The sequence below is a fragment of the Helianthus annuus genome, chromosome 17 (assembly GCF_002127325.2).
Source record: "Helianthus annuus cultivar XRQ/B chromosome 17, HanXRQr2.0-SUNRISE, whole genome shotgun sequence".
Classification (NCBI taxonomy): domain Eukaryota; kingdom Viridiplantae; phylum Streptophyta; class Magnoliopsida; order Asterales; family Asteraceae; genus Helianthus; species Helianthus annuus.
This window is the reverse complement of record NC_035449.2, coordinates 186,483,158-186,504,849: the sequence shown is the minus strand read 5'-3', so window position 1 is coordinate 186,504,849 and position 21,692 is coordinate 186,483,158. Positions and strand designations below refer to the sequence as shown.

General features: G+C 38.7%; 3 protein-coding genes across 4 annotated transcripts; all 3 read left to right on the top strand.

The window, feature by feature from the left end:
* The first annotated feature begins 9,091 nt into the window (after positions 1–9,091).
* On the top strand, positions 9,092–11,592 carry LOC110925393 (transcription initiation factor TFIID subunit 4b). The gene is made up of 4 exons (XM_022169349.2): positions 9,092–9,190; positions 10,765–10,933; positions 11,016–11,114; positions 11,374–11,592. Exons 2-4 carry the CDS (start codon positions 10,784–10,786, stop codon positions 11,590–11,592), a joined length of 468 nt encoding a protein of 155 aa, XP_022025041.1. The 5' UTR covers positions 9,092–9,190; positions 10,765–10,783.
* A 48-nt stretch (positions 11,593–11,640) lies between these two features.
* On the top strand, positions 11,641–14,920 carry LOC110921567 (F-box/FBD/LRR-repeat protein At1g13570). 2 transcript variants are annotated; one of them, XM_022165916.2, is made up of 4 exons: positions 11,644–12,285; positions 12,371–12,469; positions 14,244–14,408; positions 14,506–14,920. In XM_022165916.2, the coding sequence occupies exons 1-4, from the start codon at positions 11,707–11,709 to the stop codon at positions 14,800–14,802; spliced, it is 1,140 nt and encodes a 379-aa protein (XP_022021608.1). In that variant the 5' UTR covers positions 11,644–11,706; the 3' UTR covers positions 14,803–14,920. The 2 variants fall into 2 exon arrangements, with proteins under 2 accessions (XP_022021609.1, XP_022021608.1); XM_022165917.2 differs by lacking the exon at positions 14,244–14,408 and having other exon boundaries at positions 11,641–12,285.
* A 1,246-nt stretch (positions 14,921–16,166) lies between these two features.
* Positions 16,167–17,301, top strand: LOC118488939 (ABC transporter C family member 1-like). The gene is made up of 4 exons (XM_035986382.1): positions 16,167–16,277; positions 16,352–16,549; positions 16,988–17,050; positions 17,170–17,301. The coding sequence occupies exons 1-4, from the start codon at positions 16,167–16,169 to the stop codon at positions 17,299–17,301; spliced, it is 504 nt and encodes a 167-aa protein (XP_035842275.1).
* The last annotated feature ends 4,391 nt before the right edge of the window (positions 17,302–21,692 follow it).

The following is a 21,692-nucleotide window of genomic DNA, read 5'->3' as shown; positions in this document are numbered from 1 at the left end:
TAAAACTTGGCTAAAGGTGTAAAAAGAGCTTAATTATATATCTAAATTATATACACACTACACACGCATCAGTGTCAGATACAACCACGTAATCGGTGTATCTGCGGAAACAAGAACGAGAGATACCTGCCGCCTGCGGCATCAAAGGAGGAACAACAGGAGCCTTAGGTTTTTTCCTGCTGCGGCCCCGCACAGCTTTCTCCACAGGCTTCTTTTCCGCATGCTTCTTGGGGCCACCCTTCACCTCAAACAAACCCAAGCCTCCAAGAGTACCTGCGTTTAAATCATCAAGCAAGTAAGTCAGAAAGTTGAACTCCTTTACAAGGCAAGCAAGAAGATTATGGATTATACCTTGGCCTTGTGGCAGGGGTGCATTCAACACATCGCGTGCGGGAGCACGAAAGTTGTCAACAATGTCCAGGTTAAAACCTTCACCTTCCGCACACGGAAGTAACTCAACCTTGCCCTGGAAAGTCGGATCAAATATCCTCCACAGGGCAGCGTCCTCTGATAGTACACTTACAAAATCAGTAACAAACAAAGAAGTAAAGAAACCACGCAAGAGTAAAAATGCTTACCACCACTCTTCTCCCGCACAACGGGCCTTGCCCTCCTATCAGGCCTGGTCAACATCATCCGCAGCACCCACAGCTGCGAGTTGTCCAGCTTCTTGAACTCTATGGTTTTCAGCTTTGGGAACCACCCCACCGTCTCCGCAGTAGGAAGAGCAATATCCTCCGCATGGATGGTCTCATTCACATTCCGAAAGGTCATGTTAGCAACAACCTTAATAAAGAAGAACTTAGTCTTCCACTTGGTAATACCCTTCGGAGGGGTCATCAGCTTGGGGCTCCCATACCGTTGGCCAAAAGAAAAAAACCTGGTGTTCACCGTCAACTGCTAGAACCGCCGGAAGTTCTCAACAGTAACATCCAGACCAAGAGCACGAAAACTATACTTAAAATGCCTGATTCGAATCATCCCGAACGGGCTCAGTTGAGAGATATGAATTTTATAATACTCCAGCACTTTGGCAACAAACACCGTCAACGGCAGTCGGAGATTAACTTCATAAAAGAAATTAGCCCACATGGTGATGTAACCGGCCGGAGCATCGGCACCGGTGTCACCCTCTTGTGGGAATATAAACCCAAACTCCTTGGGCATTTGAATACTGGTCATCAGGATGTCAAACTGGTAAACCCCCGCCGGGGCCACCGCCACCTTCTTCATCCTCTTCCGCCGCCGCCGGTGATGAGGGATTGGAGTTTTCACCCTCAGCATTGTGTGGGTTAGATGGTTCAGCCATCAGGGAAAATAATCACGAAAACAGAGAATGAGTTCAGAAAACTCAACAACCTCACCGGAATTTCAGACAACTTATCGGAGAAGACGAAGGGGACTCTCTCCTTCACCGGGAAATTTTTGAAATTTTGAGCAAGTGAGGGGAAACCACAAACGGTTTCCCCTTATATACCCATCGCAATTAATGCGATGCAGTAACCGAAGCACCACGTTCAAAAAGGGCGAGTTATGCGACGCCACGTGTTCAGCGACGTTTCCGCTGACGGTTACCACGCGCGCGTGGCCGCCCACGTGCCTGACAAAGGGGACGTTTACACTCCTGCTACAGTGCATTTATGACCTTGGGCAGTGTAAACGTCCTTTTGTTTCAGCACGTGCAGGAAATCCTACCAACCTTCACCAACTCACACGTGCGTTCAGCCACGTATGCAACAAAAAAGCGACAACATTATCCAAATATAAGCGGCATGCGGTTTCTCTGGTATAACCGTGCCATAACCCATATCGCATGTCGTTTTTTACATACCCCTTAAAAAATGCAAAAAATATATATCTCTACATTATGTAAAGGGGTATAACTAATATCCTCATATACCCATGAGTACACGTGGAATATGCGGAGATGACACACACAAGCCCGCACAGGTGTGTCAGATGCTCAGAACCAGTGTCGCTCTTTGAACTACGAAAACCGCTTCCCAGGACGAAGCAAACCGCACTCCTTCAGGCATCTTCAAGCTTCAAATCCCTCGTGTCCGGTTCACAACCACAGAGGGTGCACAAACAGCTTCTGCTTAGGGAAAAAGATAAGTATGATGCGCGACCGCACATCAGCAACCCTGACTTCTGATCCTTCAAGAGCCACATACAAGCAAAACACTCTTTTAATGCGAGTCTTTTGTTACAAAACTGCAGACACTCATGAGTCACTGCGGTCACATATCCAGCTACGCGAATGGTAGCTACGGAAGAGCCACGACTAAGTCATCACACAGATGAACGAAGCTACTTTAAGGAAAACTGATTCCCATTGAAGCGTGAAGGAAAGTGGCTACAGAACAAGTGCGGACGAGATTTCCAATCATCTAGAGAGATCTCATTGAGCAACAACTGAACGAATAGTGGTAACAAGTCTGCTTATGACTTTGTTTACCCGCTTATGAGCTGGATAGAATAAACAATGGTGGGCATCGCCATGCCTATGACCATGTTTATTTGACCATTATCCAGATTCACATTGTTCGACCAAACACGGCCAACAATGACGCAAGTACCTCACGTTGTTCGACCAAACATGGCCAACAATGCAAAGGAACGAGGTAACCGCAAAGGACGTGCGGTTACTTGAGAGCTAATTGGAAGAACATGAAAACCCCACAAAATAGGGATCATCATTACATGTCCAATTGCTGAACATAGAGCTTGAGCAAAGCCACTCACAACATTGCATCAGCTACCGCAGAGGTTACAACTAAATTTGCGGGTGAGGACATCTTCCGTCACCGTCGCAAAGGTTGGTTCGAAGCCTACCGACGTCTTGAGCCACGATCTCAAAGGTTGGTTCGAAGCCCTCTCTTCTTCATTCACCGTCTCAGAGGTCGGTTCGACACACCAACAGGTGGCACCCAACCCTGATGACATCAGAAAAGGGTAGACCATACTACCGGATCGGCTGAGAATTTCGCATCAGACGAAACTTGCTCACCGGTACGGAAGAGACGTCACATGACTCTACCGGATCTCTAGCTTGATTTACGAAAAGCAAAAGCCATTTAGATGGCCTAGAATCTTCTCCAGACTACAAACTACCTTCTAGACACCATAGTCCAGTGCTCCTCCCACATGCAACTTGCACGAGGCAGCAACACTAGACTGGGGGGACTTGAAGGGGGTATGGCCCTAGATCTCGCGCTAGCTGACCGCAAGTGACCATTACCCTTATCAAAAACCCCCACCAGCAAAGAACTTACCTGCGTCCGTGCAGGCATGCGCGAACGCATCCTTCGAATCCAATCGGTCCAGTGATAAGAAGAAGCCTTACCTTGTGCAGGAAAACGAGTATACATAGTGATGCGGTTGGCACCGCATCATGTGAACATTTTCGTCACAACAAGGGATCTGGGCAACAGCAACAGTCACCACGGGCGGCGATGCGGCTTGGCACCACATCCCGCATATGTCTTCATCAGAGCATGAAACGCGGGAACGTCAAAGGTTACCGCAGGCAGCGATGCGGCCTGCACCGCTTACAAGGCAAGTGGGACTGACACCACAGAGCAAGTGGCACAACTGGCAGTCGCCTGTCAGGCCATACGTAAGCGACAGACTGACACTGCAGTAGGACGTGGCTTCAGCTCCACAACCGACAAGCCTGACACACCTGCATAAGGGCTGCACGTCGTCAGTCCGTCCATTCAACTCCTCCTTCACTCCTCGGCTATAAATACCAAACCCAAACCAGGTTTGAGGTATCTCTTCACAACTCTCTCACTACTACTACTATCACACTTTGCTTCCCAAGGAAACTACTGATTCTCACGCCGGAGAGTGGTAACAAGGAGCAACCCCCACCCCATCCTCTTTGTTACGAGTCACGGCTTGTTTCCTTGTGCAGGAGATCAACCGGCGGATGATTCAGCCAGCGATCCTCGAGAGGAAGGGATTAACCCTTCTTGACGAGACCAGTAAGTTAACCCTGCCCAGTTAACCATTGTTTCATCACATACGAAGAAGTGCACGGGGTAACCTCTAAACATCCTAACTACATATGTGGCCCCTAGGTTTTGCTAATTCTATAGGTTAAACCGTTATAGTTTCATATAAATAATCACTCTAATGCTTGGAAATTTTATTGTTATTGAAATATTAACCCATTACATTTAGCGGATTGTTAATATGGTTGCGCACCAATTAGTCAATTATCTCGTTAAAGTAATATAAGGGATGGGGAAGGTTCATTTAAGAAGAAAATTTTATTGAGAAGAAAAAAAATAAAAGGGTATAATTGTAAAACATTAAATAGTTTTTTTCTCATCTCATTTATTATTATGTTTGACTAATAATTAGTCATTGAGACTATAATCCTCCACACTAAATATTTTTGCCTACACACATCAAAAGTTATCCTACACATTTCGAAATTTATCCTACACATATTGAAATTTATCCTACACAACTCGTAATTTATCCTACACGCCTCGTATTTATCCTACACTATAAATGAAATTTTATTTTTATTTTTTGTGAAAATATATATATCTTAAAAATAAGTGACAAATTTAATATAGTTAATTATTAAAGATGAAACTACCAATCAATGATGTATGCAAGTTTACTAATATACCCTTATAGTTACATTAAGTACAAATATTAAATGAAGTCTAATGAAGCATTTCTATTGGTTGAAATTTCTTCTTTTTTCTTCTTACAAAGAATTTCTTCTCATTTGAACCCTCCACTATAAGGGATTATTTTGTTAGAACAATAACTCACACAACTTTAAAAAACTCCTAAATATACACCAGTGTTTAACATGAGGTTAGAACCTTCAACCATTTAGAAGAGAGCACATTTACTAATTACATGAAGACCAAGGTATACATGTCTATGAGACCATAAGGTATGGTTTGGGTAGTCCCTTTGGGGACTATCCGCCACGTAGGCGACACGTCACATTCGATAAAGGACCATCCAAAAGAGACTACCCAAGGACTACCCAAGGGTGTGGGGACTACCCAATAATTAAAAATTATTATATAAAATAAAGGAGAGAGGGAGAGAGAGAAGAAATGAAAGGGGCCCCACCATTTGGCTCGTCGCTGCCGTCTTGAGGGGGACGTGAGGGGAGCCGAGCCCCATACCCTTTGGTCTAAGAACATGTCAACTTTATTGTTCATCCAATTAAACAAAGGTGAAGGTGGGTCGCACTAATGGCTCATTCTCAATATATAACAAAAATATAAATAGCAATGTTTTTTTTTACAATTATTTATTTATGATCTGCTTAAAACTTGAATCTTACGTCCAAAATTTTTTAACCCTTTTCATAATAAAATATGATTTCTTATATAACAAGTTTTGATATGAGTTTATATAAATTGACTATTTTATCGATGTAAAACATGTATCCATATCTTTTGGGAGATTGTTGGAGCGATCATCCATATCGTAATTAACAGAATCGATATCAGTTGAACTCCCGTCGCGTAGCGCGGAAATTCCCACTAATTTATTAAATGAAATGGCTTGAACTAATCCAGTTCGTAACCCAACGTATAAGAGCATTCACATCCATTCCACTATATTTTCACCCTAAATTACACTAAAAAAACACTATATTTTCTCTCTCATTTTCAATTAAATAATATTTTTATACCTTTATCATTATCTTTTCTCTTTCCTTCACTCACAACCACTTTCAAAATATATTAAAAAGAGTAAACTGCCATTTTGGTCCCTATGGTTTAGGCACTTTAGCCATTTTAGTATAAATCTCAAACTTTTTAAATCTGGGTCCCTGTAGTTTCACTTTTATTGCCATTTTAGTCCAAAATCCAAAAACCCTCTATTTTGACTGTTGAAAGCTGATTGTTTTGTTCTTTTGTTCAGGGGCATTTTGGTCATTATACTTTTATTATAACTAATTATTAATTATTAAGTAAAAATAAATATATATAACTAATCAAATTATATATAAACAACTAAACTCATCTCTCTCATACACATCCCCCCTCTCTCTCTGCAACTACTATCACGCAACAACAACTTCATCTCTAAATGTTCAATCGCAAAGATCCCAGACCTGCAATCCTTCAATTTTCGATAACAAACAGATCTGCAACTGGGGGTTTTATCAGCAATCAGGGTTTTATCGGCAATGGAGGTTTATTTGGCTGAGAAAACAGGGATTGAAAGGGTTCGATGTGTATCTGTGCATTTTGGATTGATGCGGTTTCTGATACTAGATCTGAGGATATAGGCGGCGTACTAGGGCTTCAATGCCGGCTGTGAGTAGAGGTTGTGGTATTGAGGGTGTACGGTGATGGTGGGTGTACGGTGGTGGAGTGTGTAAGGTGGTGGAGGGGAGACGGTGGTGGTGGGTGTACCATGGTGGAGGGGAGACGGTGGTGGTGGGTGATTCCGGTACAAGCGAAACCATTCGTTTCTCTCTCTAACTGTTCACCGACGAAACGAAACCCTTTATTTCTCTCTCTAACTGTTCACCGGTGACGTCGCCGGAGAAGATGAACCGGTGTTGCTCCACTGCCGGGTGTACACCGGACTCTCCGTCCGATTCCGATCCATTTGGGTCTTTTGTTTAGAGGCGTGATTAACGTAGATGATATTGTGTTAGATGATGGATGTTAAGGCTAGTGAGTTTAGAGAGAGAGAGAGAGAGAGAGAGATAGAGAGAGAGAGAGGGAGAGGAGAGAGAGACTGAGTTTCAGATTTGGGGGTTGAAGATGATGTAAATGGGGAAACGAGAATTAATAAGGGTACTTAATTTAGTTTTATAATTAACAAAATATTAAATGAAAAACACTTGGACAAAAATACCTCTGCACAAAAAGACAAAATAGGCATTTTGGAACAGTTAAAAATGAGAGTTTTTGAATTTTGGACCAAAATGGCAATAAAAGTGAAACCACATGGACCCAAATTTAAAAAGTTTGAGATTTGGACTAAAATGACAAAAGTGCCCAAACCACATGGACCAAAATGACAGTTTACTCTATTAAAAAATTATAGGGGGTGAACAGTGTCCCCCCAAATATACAGATAAACAGTAATATTTTTTCTCTGCTACACTCACAACCACTTTTTATACTCTTTACATTATAAAAACTCCAGACACATTGTTTGATGGAATGGATGTGAATCCTCTAAAATTAATCGAACTAGGGCTGGTCCGGAGGAGAGACAACCGCCCAGGCCCCTCTCCTTATGGGCCCGAAAAAAAATATATATGTATATATTTTAACTTTTTCTGTATATATACTTTTTTAACTTTTTGCTTTATATATACTTTAACAAGAACCCGCGCCTTTCATTCCCATGCAAATTCCTCTGAACAGAGTACATCTACCTTCAGTTCAGCAGTTCAACTCCAATTTGAACTTCCAAAAACCGTAGAGGTAACTTCTTTTGCAAGTTTTCTTATTCATCTCGAAATTAAGAACCCTAGATGCACTAATGTTTGCTAAATTTCAGAGATTGCGACTTATATCCATCCCTCACAGGGGCGGAACCAGAGGGGGGTCAAGAGGGTCCGCTGACCCCCGGACATAGAAATTTGTAAGATTTTTATATGTACAATCACAGATTTTTCTAGGAAAAAACTTGTTTTAGACTCTCTGGTTGTAGCCGGTAGAAAAGTGAGGGGTTGTTTGGCAACATCTGAATGGTTAAGTGCTGAATCTGAACCATTAAAGTGTTGAACCAGTAAGAGGTCTGAACCATTAAAAGTCTGTATAATGCTTAATCGTTCAGAGGCAAATGTCTGGTCAATTCAGATTAGAGGTCTTAACCATCAGTGGCGGACCTAGGAAAATATTTCATGGGGGGCGAAAATTTCAATGATTATTTGTCTATCATTATATATTATTTCTTTTATCAGGTCGGGTCGGATCATAATTTTTTTCGGTTTGTTTCGGGTCACACAATAAAAATACCAAATTAAAATTTAAATTTATTATAAAGTATAATCTATAAATTACCACATATACAAAATGAAGATGAGGGAATAGTGCCACGCAGCTTGCCTGGCACTTCCCTATTGGACCACCCCATATTTAATTTAATTTTACTTTCAGTTTAAAATTACGATTTCGTCATTTGTTTAAAATTACGTTTTTACCCCTAGCTAAAAATAAAAGTATAATTTTGCCACTAGCTCAAAATTACGGTTTTGCCCTTAGGTCAAAAACTCATTTTTAATTTTGACCCCAGTTTAAAATTACGGTTTTGCCCTCCGTTTAAAATTACGTTTTTGCCCCCAGTTCAAAATAAAATGTTGTTTTTTCCTCTAGCTCAAAATTACGATTCTACCCTAAGCTCGCCCTCCGTTTAAAATTACGTTTTTGCCCCCACCTAAAAAATAAAATGTTGTTTTTTCCTCTAGCTCAAAATTACGATTCTGCCCTCAGCTCAAAATTACGCTTTTGCCCACCGTTCAAAATGAAAATATGTTTCCCCCTAGCTAAAAATTATGATTTTTCTCTCAGTTTAAAATTATGATTTCGCCTCCGGCTCAAAATATAATTACGATTTTGCCCTCTGTAGAGACATACATGTCATGAGAGAGAAGCCCAAAATTACGGTCATATCATCGTTTTTTTTTTCCATAGCAAAATTATAATAGTTTTCTTGTAATTGATTGAGAATTATTCGGTCATCGCCCCGCAACGCGGACGGTGCATCTACTAGTATATTACAAAATCCATAGAAATAAATGTTATAATATATTAATAACGTTAACCTTTTAGAAATTGAATCTAAAACCTTTATGATATAAAATTAAATTATATGTACTTTACTAAAAGTATATTACTAAAAAATGTTAAATCAAATAATTTAAAGATATAATCTTTATAGTACAGTATTCCTGTATTTTTAACCGATTCAAGTCAAATTCTAACATATTGTTGCTTTTGTACTCAAACTATAACTAAAATTGAAAATAAGAGGTAATGCATGTAAGTTTAATGAAGTATTGGGTTAAAATTGTCAAATACCCAAAAAGATAAGGTACATAAGTGCTAATCTTGATTTTCCGTACCATCTTCTCCCTTTTTCTAGTCACAGTGTCATCTTCCGCCATTGTTGGCCTGCAAAATAAAATAGATCGATCAACATTTCTTCATTCTTCACTTAGCAAACAAACCAGGTAAGGGGTGCGGTCAGAATTTTCCAAGGGGTGCGGTCGAAATTTCCTAAGGGGTGCGGTCGGGATTTTTCGTGAAAAATAACACTAAAATTTTTTTTCAAGGGGTGCGGCCGCCCACCCACGGGCTAAAGTAGGTCCACCCCTGTTAACCATTCAGACTCTGTATAAACCTTAACCATTCAGAGGCAAACGTCTGAACCATTCAGACATCTGCTCGTGAAACAAACAGTCTGAACCATTAAGAGCCTCGTTAAGAGGTAAACAAACAGCCCCTGAGTCTAATGACCCCCTGACAAGAAGTTCTGATTCCGCATTCCCTCAACTTCTATTTGTGTAGTTTCATTTCAAAATTTCGTCGATTTCATCTTCAATATACTGCATTAATTCTATATCTGTTTCTAATTGATCGTCAACTGTACCTTTTTTTCTGTGATTGTTGTTGGTGTAACCATTGTTGTACTGTATAGGTTTGAGTAGTTTCATTTCATTTCATAGTTTTGTCCATTTCATCTTCAGTATACTACATGCTAGATCTGGTTTAATATCTGTTTCTATTTCATCATCTACTTTACCTGTTTGTGTGATTATTGTTGATGTAATGTAACGATTGTTGATTTGTTGTACAATAGGTTCAAAATCCCCAATGTTTTAAACTGCATTGAGTGACCTAAGTAAGCACTAAGAAGTAGTGTATGATATGCTCTTATTTTGGTCACATGGATGGCTTGAATCTTCAGTTTTGAATGTTAGTTACATTCATTGTATCATTGTACTACAGGATATGCAGTTCTAGAATGGATAATCCTAGAGGTAAACAATATAGCAGTAGTAAATGGATGATTAGTCAGTAGGAACTTACTATTCATGGAGAGTTCGTACCGATGAAATGTTAGTATTGATGGAAGTTAACGCCCTACCGTCACCGAAAGGGAGTAAACGCCTCGAGGGAGTTGTCAATTCTCTTAATAGCTTTACATTATGTAAGAACGGTAGGAAAGGATGATTAGTCCGTAAAAACTTACTATTTATGGAGAGTTAGTACCGATTGAATGTTAGTAGTGATGGAAGTACTGAAAGGGAGTTAATGGTGAGAGGGATAAAGTTCACCTCAGTCTTTATAAAGTTAGGGGGCTTAGTTGTCAGATCTCTTAATAGCTTTATTTTAACTGTTTTGTAACCGTTTGTGAGTGGGAATTAGGGGCTGTTTGGCAACATCTGAATGGTGAAGTGCTGAACCAGTAAGAGGTCTGAACCATTAAGTGCTGAACAAGTAAGAGGTCTGAACCATTAAGAGCCTGTATAATGCTTAACTGTTCAGAGGCAAATGTCTGACGATCCGTTTTTAGGAGAGCCTCACGATCCGTTTAGCTATTTAAAACAGATACTTTTGCTACAATAGTTTAGTTTTTTTATTGTTATCACAACTATCGTCGTATTATTAATTTTTTATATATTTTAGGGGCCCTTTTTTTCTAGTCGCACGGCACTTGAATTGACGGCCCTGTGCTGAATCATTCTCTTTTACACCTTGCTTTTTCTTTTTCATACCAACTGTGAGCTCTCTCTTTGTACAATGAATCTCAGTTGCATAGGATGCAAAAAATGGCAAGAGGGCAACCACCTAATGCAATGAATCAGCCAGCTGGCAAGAAGATCCCTTTTGAACTGCTGCTACGTGTTATAACACCACAGCTTGACAAAGAGAGGGCTATGCAACTCCGGGGCCTATATGTTCAATTAAGGGTATAGTTAGGGGGTGACCCTTTTATCTACATTTTTCATAACGTTTTTAAGTGTGTTATCTAAATGGCTCTGGTAATTGCAGAGCAATAAATTTAATAAAGAAGAATTTTTCCGGCACTTGCGAAGTCTTGTAGGAGATCATATGCTGAAGATGGCAGTCTATAAATTACGACAATGGCAGGTTTAGAAAAAAAACAAGAAATACCTTTTCATCTGTTTTTATTTTTCATGTGTCTGTTATGTTATATTTCTTTTAAATATATATATTCGATATCAGCCTCCTTGGCTGTATGGCATTGTTTCACTTAAACGAACCTTAAGCAACTCATATGCTTTGTGTGACGCTTACATATGAACAAATGTAGTATAATATTTTGTTTATAATAGGTAGACATGACGTGTTTTTGCTTCTCTATACCAATTTTTATTAACCTGCTCAGCGGACTGCTAAACCAAGCGTGGATAATAATGCTCAAAAACAACGATTATTGGAACAACAATCAGATTCACATGTAGTACAAGTGAGCCATAACTCTTCATCGGCATCTGGAATTAACGCAAAGACTCCCCCTAAAAAGCCGACTGTTGGCCAGAAAAAACCGTTAGAACCATCTGTTTTTTTCCTAAATGACATTAAAAAGTCTGTTAAGTTACTGTAAATGAACTGACCAAACTTGCGATATGGACATACTATAAATGTAATTAACTCTTATCATTATATTAAGCATTTGATAGTTCCAATCTGTGTCCCAAAAAAACTACAGCATTCTAAGATGGAAGTTAAAGATTTAGCTTTTGAAAAGATGAGCAGCCTTCCTCCAAATATAATACAAACAATTCTTACTCTTATGCCAATGCGAGATGCATTCAGGACAAGTATTCTATCTCACAATTGGCGGAATCAGTGTTTAAGCATTCCCAAACTCATGTTCGATGATGCAGTGTTTCAGGGACCGAGTTGTAAAAACGGATCAATGAGATGGAAACTCTTATACATTGTTTATCCGATCTTGTTGCTACACCAAGGCCCGATACTTGAATTCTCTCTTTGTATCTCTCAACTAATTAGCTGTTGTGAGATTGACCAAATAATACTTCACCTATCAAAGAGTGCTACCTTGAAGAAATTTACTCTTTGCATCAAGTCAGGTGATGACCATAAGCTACTGCCGGCTTTCTTTAACTTGCAACAATTGACGGTTCTTAAACTCCAAAACTGCGTGTTTCAACCTCCGGTAACCTTTAAAGGGTTTAGTAGGCTGGTTAGCTTATGCTTTAACAATGTAAGCATAACCGCGAAAGTTTTGTTACGGTTTATCTACAATTGCCCACAGCTTAAGGATTTCACTCTGGTATGATCTGACAAAAAAAAAAAATTATTTTAGAAATGATTGTTTGTAATTAACCCTTTATCTGGATGTATTTTATTTGCTGCAGACTGGCAATGAAAAACATCTTATGGGATGTTGGAATTCTGACTTTGCTGAGTGTTTACCTTTGGTTGAGCGTCTCTGTATGAGTTCTTACCCCGCTAAGGTGATACACATCACTCGTATAATTATATCTCATACCGCTATAAAGGGTATAGTGACGGAATAATACATTGCAAAACTGGGACGGGTATAATTCTTGTGGCGAATTTGTCAAAAAAATTGCAAAGGAAAATTAAACAATGTATATACACACACATATATAATGTGAGTATAACATATGTTTTCTCTTGATCTTTATATATCGTGTGTAAATAAATACACATAGAATATATATTTGGAAAAAGGAAAAATTACAAGTTTTGTCCTTTATCTTAATACCACTTATCAGGCGGTGTCCTTTTTAACGAATTTTGACAAGTTTTGCCATTTACAAGGAATTTTGTTGCACGTTTTGTTCTTTAGGCTTAACTCAGTTAGATTTTCTTGTTAAATCTTGTCACCCAAAGGTATTTTAGTCTTTTTACCCAATATTATTTAAAAGAATAAAACAAAATATTTTAGGGTTGACTCTTGAAATAAATGGGTAAAAAGACTAAAGTATCTTTGGGTGACAAGATTTAACAAGAAAATCTAACTGAGTTAAGCCTAAAGGACAAAACTTGCAACAAAATTCCTTGTAAAAGGGCAAAACTTGTCAAAATTCGTTAAAAAGGACACCGCCTCTGATAAGTGGTATTAAGGTAAAAGACAAAACTTGTAATTTTTCCTTGGAAAAATATATTAAGTCATGATTTAAAGTTAGCCTTTATGGTTATTTTATCTGATTTATATTTATTATTTTATAAATATTTCTTAACTGATTTTATAGCTGCATTATTAGGGCTGTAAACGAACCAAACGAACACGAACAAGGTCATGTTCGTGTTCGTTCGTTAAGGAAATTAACATGTTCGTGAACTGTTCACGAACACATACCGAACATAACTTTATGTTCATGTTCGTTCGTTAAGGAAATTCATCTGTTCACGAACAGTTCGTGAACACTGGTCTCAAACACAAATGAACGCAAGCAAATAAAAACAAACGCAAGCAAACATTTAACTTGAAAAAAAACACAATATTATCCTTAAACATTGGATATAAGTAGTTAAATTACAACCATCAAATGATAAATCAAAACACAAGAAGTCTACTACACCACCAAACGATGAATCAAGTTTAACCAACTTAGACATAATTATCCTCAAAAATGTCTTAGAATGTCCAAATTTTAGCTAACTTAGAAAAAAATAGGGTTTCAAGGTTTCAATATGTTTAGATAAAAGGTTTATTATTTATTACTTTTTTAATATAATCAAACGAACACGAACGAACATAACCGAACATATTACCGAACGTTCACGAACGCAGTCGAACGAACGAGACCTGTGTTCGTGTTCGTTCGCTAAGCTAACCGAACGAAAATTTTTGTTCGTGTTCGTTCGTTAAGCTAATCGAACGAACATAAACGAACTTCCCGCCGAACGGTTCACGAACTGTTCGCTGAACGTTCAGTTCGTTTACAGCCCTATGCATTATCCTTTTCCCCAATCAAAATTTGTCAATCATAATTGCCAGACATAGCCGTATTGGTCAAACATAGTTGTGTTTGGTCAAACATGGTCGATTGGTCAAATATAGCCATAATTGGTGTCAATTATTGTCAAACACAATCAAAATCAGTTGACTTTAATCTTGGTCAAACATAGTCATAGCTGGTGTTAAGACCTTTTTGAGTAATTGTTACCTGAGTAAGGTATTACATATCACTCCAAGATTCATAAAATGGTTAAAAATATATTTCCTTCTTTATTTTCACTATTTTGTTTTGGATGAAGTGCTTTGCTACAGGTGTTATGCTTATGCCACAGAAGCTACCGACCTCGCTCGTCCACCTCAAATATCTTTGTTTAACTGGACTGTCCTTTGCGAGAGAAACCGACTTACTTTCTGCTCTTCTTTTGGTTACAAGCCCTCCAAATATAGACACAATTGTATTGGAGGTATAACAGTGTAGATACTGTTTTTTTAAAAAAAAAAAATTATTTTCTATAAAAGTTCGGTTTGATGAAATGCATTTTGCTTATTAACATTTAACAGATGCAATATAATCCGAATGAAGCTATGTCACAAACTGCGATGAACCTTATTGATCAACAAGACTACTCATATGTTGTCTTGGCTCATCTGCGTGTAATAACGATAACAAACTTCTCCAACATGAAGACCGGATTGGATTTTGTGAAGCTTGTTTTGGCTAAGTCGCCGATGCTCAAGATAGTAGATATAGTGATCGACAAACGGGTTGATATTAATAGTGAGGTAAAAATGCTAAAAGAATTGGTACGATATCCACGGGCATCAGCTAAAGCAGAAATTAGATTTGAGCGCCCATAACTTTCGGGTTTAGTACCCTAAATGCATGGTTTATTTTTCATCATGCTGTATTGCGAATTGGATTTAACTCTGCTTTTGAATGTAATGAATTGTGATTTGGGCTGAGTTGATGAACCTGTCATATATACTTATTCTTGTGAAAGATAGTAACCCTAACCCGACACGATCCATGTAACCCGATCATCCAGTGAGTCAGACGGGTTGGAAATGGAAGAGGCTCATATTGTAAGGTTTAGAATTATATATATATTAAACCCATTAAGTCTAACCACCTCCTAAATCCATCTCCACCGTTAGATCTTGCTGAAACTAAATCCAGGCCGTTTAAACTCCATTTTTAACCGCTATCTCGGCAGTTATGAGCAGTTTTTTAGTTGGGAGTTACCTCCGCAAATTTCGTCCCCATGTTCTCCACATATGGCTCCTACAAAACTGGATTGTGGGTTGACGGTTACTCCCATCTCAGTTCATGTTATTTAAATAACCGCTCCCATGGCGGTTTAGGGGAGTTTCTCAGTGGTGGTTTTGCTCCTCATTATTCTGTCCATGACCTCCACTTCTATGGTGGTTATATCCTTATTTTATGGACCCATTATCTCCACGTCGATATCAAATTTGACCTTCTCATCCTGAACTATGGGAAGGATGTACCCCACCCACGTTCTATCCTAAATTGTAGGTAACCTCCATATGGTTACCTCCTAAATTAGTCTATTTAAACCCATAACCCACTTCTATGGTAGTGTCTGTAGAACACATTTACCAGCTCATGAATGAAATCTTAGCAGCCATGGACACTGTCAAGTACTCTCTATCCCTCTCTCAAAGTTACCCTTTACCAGCTTTTGTTAATGGGCATAATTTGAAATACTAATAATCATTTTGACTCCTTTTCAATTTGTGTTTCAGATGCTATGCTTGGGAGAATAGTTTCCAAGAAAAGGTCCAAAGTGTTCGAACACAAGAGTTATCATGGTATCGGCAAGTACAAATGCTAGGAGCGGTATGTTACCAAACATATATATTTTTACATGATTTCATGGTTACATGTGTTTAACGGTCTCGGTTATTGTTAATAATTCTTTTGCAGTTGAATACATTTATATTAAATAGTATCCCAGTGGTAGTGATTGTGGTTTCATTTGGGCTGTTTACTTTACTTGGAGGAGATCTTACACCTGCTAGAGCCTTCACATCACTCTCTTTGTTTGATGTGCTACGTTTTCCACTCTTCATGCTTCCAAATACGATTTCTCAGGTTTTGTGTAAATAGTTCATATCCTTTTTATTTTCATTCCAAGTTTCTATATATCTTTATATATGCTCATTTACAGGCCGTAAATGCCCATGTTTCCTTGAAACATATGGAAGATCTACTTTTGGCCGAGGAGAGACTTCTTCTTCCAAATCCACCTCTTGAACCAGGACTTCCAGCTATCTCAATTAGGAATGGATCATTTTCATGGGATTCAAAGGTAGTCGTTATTTGATTTCTTTTGATGTGTCACAATGGAGAGCGTTTATTTACTTCATTTGTTTTATTGTGCAGTCAGATAAACCTACACTGTCTAGTATAAATTTGGATATACCAACGGGCAGTCTGGTGGCAATTGTTGGAAGCACGGGAGAGGGAAAGACATCACTTGTATCTGCTATGCTTGGAGAACTTCCTCCAGTTAGTGATGCACATGTTTTGAGAGGAACAGTTGCTTATGTCCCACAAGTCTCATGGATTTTCAATGCAACTGTATGTCGTGTCATGTTTCTTTTTTGTTCGTGTTAACTATTTTACTGAAATAAGGGTGGCAAATGGGGCAGGCTGGGTTGATTCAAAACGCTATTTGTTCACATTTCACAAATGATTAATGTATTAAATGTTAATGAAAGTAATAAATTTATTAGGTTGTATGCATTTAAACTACACTTTGGGCAACTTTTGACCTGTTTTCTTCTTAGCTATATTTTATATTACCAATTTGAACCCCTAGAAATAAATACAACCCGAATCAACCTGTTCATAAGTATATGGGTTGGAGAAGCCACCTCTAATTATAATGAATTTCCAATACATATGCCCTTGTAAATCATTTTTTGTTGTCATTTATTCTGATTAAGATCATTAACAATAATATTTTAAGAGTTGGTGGAAGTCTAATGGGTTGATATTTGTACATTTATTTTCCAGGTACGTGACAACATATTGTTTGGATCCCCCTTTGAACCTGCAAAGTATGAGAAGACACTAGATGTAACTTTGGAATTGCTTCCGATAAGTATCATCGTGTTTCATTAGAGAACGAGTTGATGTTACCATATCTTCATATTTTAGGTATACTTTTAATAAATAAATTTATGGTGTTATGGCAGGGCGGTGATCTTACTGAGATTGGTGAAAGAGGGGTGAATATTAGTGGAGGGCAAAAGCAAAGAGTTTCCATGGCTAGGCAGCCTAGGCTGTATACTCTAATTCAGATGTATATGTGTTTGATGACCCTTTGAGTGCTTGCTAATTGCATATAAACACTACGCATGGTATAACAGTAAACTAAGCACCGTAAGTGCTTGCTAATTGCATATAAACATATTAAAATGGAGTCCATTAATGACAACAGTAAATTTTGGTTATATTTTATTCTAAACGGGTCAATCCGGGTTGCGTTTTATTTCAAACGGGTCAATTCGGGTTGCGTTTTATTTCAAACAGGTGTTATAAAAAAATTAGTTAAAAGGGGAACGGGTTGAGAGTCATAATGCATACTTATGTCATTAAGACATTAAAATACCCGTCCACCGGACGGGCATTAAACTAGTTTTGCTATGATAGGTTCACAACCGCAACCATTCTTTTTCTTCTTTTATTTTTAAATTTATTTCACGCTGTTGTTTTAGACTTGTATGTTTTCAAATCAAGACACAATGAACATACCCGGGCACATGTTTATTTAGTTAACGTGTCACACCTTAACATGATTAAACCTCTACTTCACTAGTCTCACATGTGAACCTAACGTAAAGACACTTTATTCAACACATGCCTTGTTCCGAAGGTCTTCTTTGACACGTATTCTTCTCTTGCACAGTTGCACTCAACTGATGATGTTCTGAGGCTAGTGGGTATGGTGATGGTTCATCCTTGGAGGATGATCCGCCACGTAGGCGACACGTCATAGTCCTCCCAAGGATGGATCATCCTCCAAAACTAGAGGACATGGGAGGATGGTCCTAGTCATAGTCCTCCACCACTTTTATGTTTTTTTTTATTTTTTTTAATCTTCAACTTTTTTTTAACATTTAACAAATAAAGTAACAAAATATTTTCATTAATATTAAAAAATTTTACATAAACTTAAAAAAAAAATTAAACTTAAAAAAAATAAATTTAAAAAAAAACATAAACTTAAAAAAAATAAAGTTAAAAAAAATAAACTTAAAAATATCCTAACATATTAAAATAAGCTACTAGTCTTCGTCTTCCATGTCGTGGCCGGGTTCGTTTTGAGCGTTGTTCCAAATGTACTTCACCAAGTCCGCTTGTAGGTTATGATGTGTGTACTCGTTAAGTAGAGCGAACATGTTCAAATCTTGTTGTTCCCCACTAACTGGAATAGAATTTCCAGTAGACGTGTTTTCGTCGTACTCGCATATCGTTCTACCTTCGTCTTCAATGATCATGTTGTGAAGGATGATACAAGCGTACATAATGTGTCGTAACCTCTTTGGTGTTTGCGAACGTGCTGGATGTTCAATGATGTGCCATTTTTTTGTAGAACACCAAAAGCCCGTTCAATATCTTTTCTCGCACCCTCTTGAAACTTCGCAATCTTTTTTCTTTTGTCGTCTGTCTGGTGCGGAATAGTTTTAACGATTGTCGAGTACGTTGGGTATATCCCATCGGCTAGGTAGTAACCTCGCCTGTATTCCACCCCCGAAATCGTAAAGCTTGTGTCTGGACCTGTACCCGCCACTACATCCTCAAATATCTGTGACTGGTATATGATGTTAAGGTCATTGCCAGGTAGACCAAAAAAAGCATGCCATCTCCAGAGATCCTGTGACGCAACAGCCTCTAGAATAATAGTCGGATTTCCATGATCTCCCCTAGTATACTGACCTTGCCAGGCAACTAGGCAGTTCTGCCACGGCCAATGCATGCAATCAATTAGTGGTGCACAAATCGGGTTTTTTTAAAAACTGGGTTTCGGGTAGGATCGGGTTGGGGTAGGATCGGGTTTTACAAAATCGGGTTTTTTTAAAAACCGGGTCGGGTCCGGGTCCGGGTTCTCTACCAAAGATGTATACCCTATATACCCGGGTTCGGGTCGGGTTTTATAAAACCCGGGTATTATAATACCCTATTTCCGGGTTCGGGTCCGGTTCGGGTATTCATCGGGTAGGGTTCAGGTATGCATCGGGTTGGGAAAAAACCCGCACCGGGTATTAAAAAAACCCGACCGGAACTATGCTTATAAAATGTATCAAACATAACTCTCACACATAGACATCAAATCTATTGATAAACAGAGGCACAATTTATAAACAGAGGCACAATTTATAGTTCTTCATGTGGTTATTCTTGAACTTTATAAACAGAGGCACAATTTATTAAATACAAAAACTAATAATGATATTAAACAAACAAAGAAAATAGAAGGCCAACATATATTGGCATATTTGTTTCCACTTGTAATGAAATATACTAAATAATTAAGTAGCGGTGGCAAATATCATTAGAAACCTAATAATTAAACAAGATTACATCAAAGTGCATACATAATTTTGTTAAATCATAAGGACTAGAAGTCTTAATGCATACATAATTAAACAAGATTACATCAAAATCGGGTTTTTTTAAAAACCGGTTCCGGGTATTTATAAAACCCGGTTCCGGGTTCGGGTATTTATAAAACCGGGTTTCGGGTATAAACCGGGTATAAAAAAACCCGGTTCCGGGTTCGGGTTTTAGATCAAATATGCATACCCGGTCCCTACCCTACGGGTAGGGTCGGGTTCGGGTTCGGGTATAAAAACCCGGGTTTTATAATACTCGGTTCCGGGTTTTTTTTTCGGGTCCAGGTCCGGGTTCGGGTTTTTTGTGCACCACTACAATCAATGCTCCCGAGCATTCCTGGGAAACCATGTCTCTGTTCGTGTGCTTGATATAATTTTTGAACGTCGTTTGCGTTCGGTTTCCGCAGGTATCGCTTGCTATACAATTGACAACCCATTCGCAAAACTTGTGCAAACATCGACGTGCGGTTCTTTCAGACATCCTAATATACTCGTCTAATGCATCGGGTGCGTAACCGTACGCAAGTTGGCGAATGGCCGACGTACATTTTTGTAAATTACTGAAACCCCTTTGCCCCCTAGCGTCGTTTCGCAATGTAAAAAACGGATCAGACTGGGCCATGTCGCCTGCAATACGTAAAAACAGTGGACGACTCATGCGGAACCGACGTCGAAAAATCTCGGCTGGGTACACGGGTTCGTCGGCAAAATAATCGGCTACTAGTTTATCGTGGCCGGCTATAAATTTAAAACGAAACATAAATGAAATTAAGAATAAAATACATTTTCAAATCTATATAAAACATAAGGAAAAAAAGTAAAATATCTTCTTGGTCTCGGTTATATTTTGCTCGTCTAGTTAGCCGTTGGGACGACCCTTCATCAGCCGCCATGAAGACCTGAGCCGCGTTCATAATCATGTTGTGCATAATACCATCCTCTTCCGAAGATGATGAATACCACGCAGACGAAGACGATGAAGACATAGAAGAAATTGAAGAAATGGGAGAAGGTGAAGACATGATAATTTTTTATAGAGAGATGGGGTGCTAGCGAGTATAAAAATAGATGAGTTTTTATAAAAAGGGAAGAGGGGTTTATAAAATGTGAGAGAGATGTGAGATTGTAGTGGGTGAAAAGTTGTGAAAAAATGAGTAAAAGAGGCGAGTATTTATAAAAATGGAAGTGAAATGGGGGAGTATTTAAAAAAGGCAAATTGAAAAATAATAATCCAACAATTGTGAAATTGGCCAATAATAATCCCAAGTCAGGAATTAGCCACCAATAATCCCACCTCGTCCATTTTTGGAAAATAATAATCCGCCGTCACTAAACGACAAAAGTGCCACGTCAGCATTTGGAGTATTATTTTCCAAAAATGGACGAGGTGGGATTATTGGTGGCTAATTCCTGACTTGGGATTATTATTGGCCAATTTCACAATGGTGGGATTATTATTTTCCAATTTGCCTTTAAAAAATAGCCGTTATTTTTCAATTAATAATTATCAATTTGTTTTTTTTTAACGGTCATATTCGATTGGGCCCCACATTTCTTGGACCGCCGCAAACGGCGAGAAAGGGACGGAGAAGCCGGGACGTGGGGGGGCGGCACGGTGTTCACACCGGCGCCGATCGAAGACGGTAGGGGGACGGACCCCATACCGTGTAGCCTGACTGCACTTATATTTTAGTGAGGTGACTTGCTCCTAGAGTTGATCAACTAGGTTATCTATTATTGACAACTGACAATGTTCAAAGAATCAAAATGAAGTGTGTGAGTGCCCATCTTTCTTCTTCACATACAGGATATAAGTTCTCGAAGATGATAAACTTTGTTGGATGATGCCTTTATCCAATAACTAGGGTGTTTAGAAAAAAAAACGAACCATAACAAAAAAAAAAAAAAGCGAATTGTGGCGTCTAAATTTGGCTATGATTGGTTGGGATCTCGATATCAAAGGGCCTGTAGCCTAGTGGTTGCAAGGCGTATGGAAAAGGTGTTCCTCCCCTTGAGGTTGAGGAGGGTTCAAGTCCCATAAACGTATATTTGCTGTAAATTGTACGAGTTTGAAATCTCGGTAAAGAGTAGCCTTTGTATCT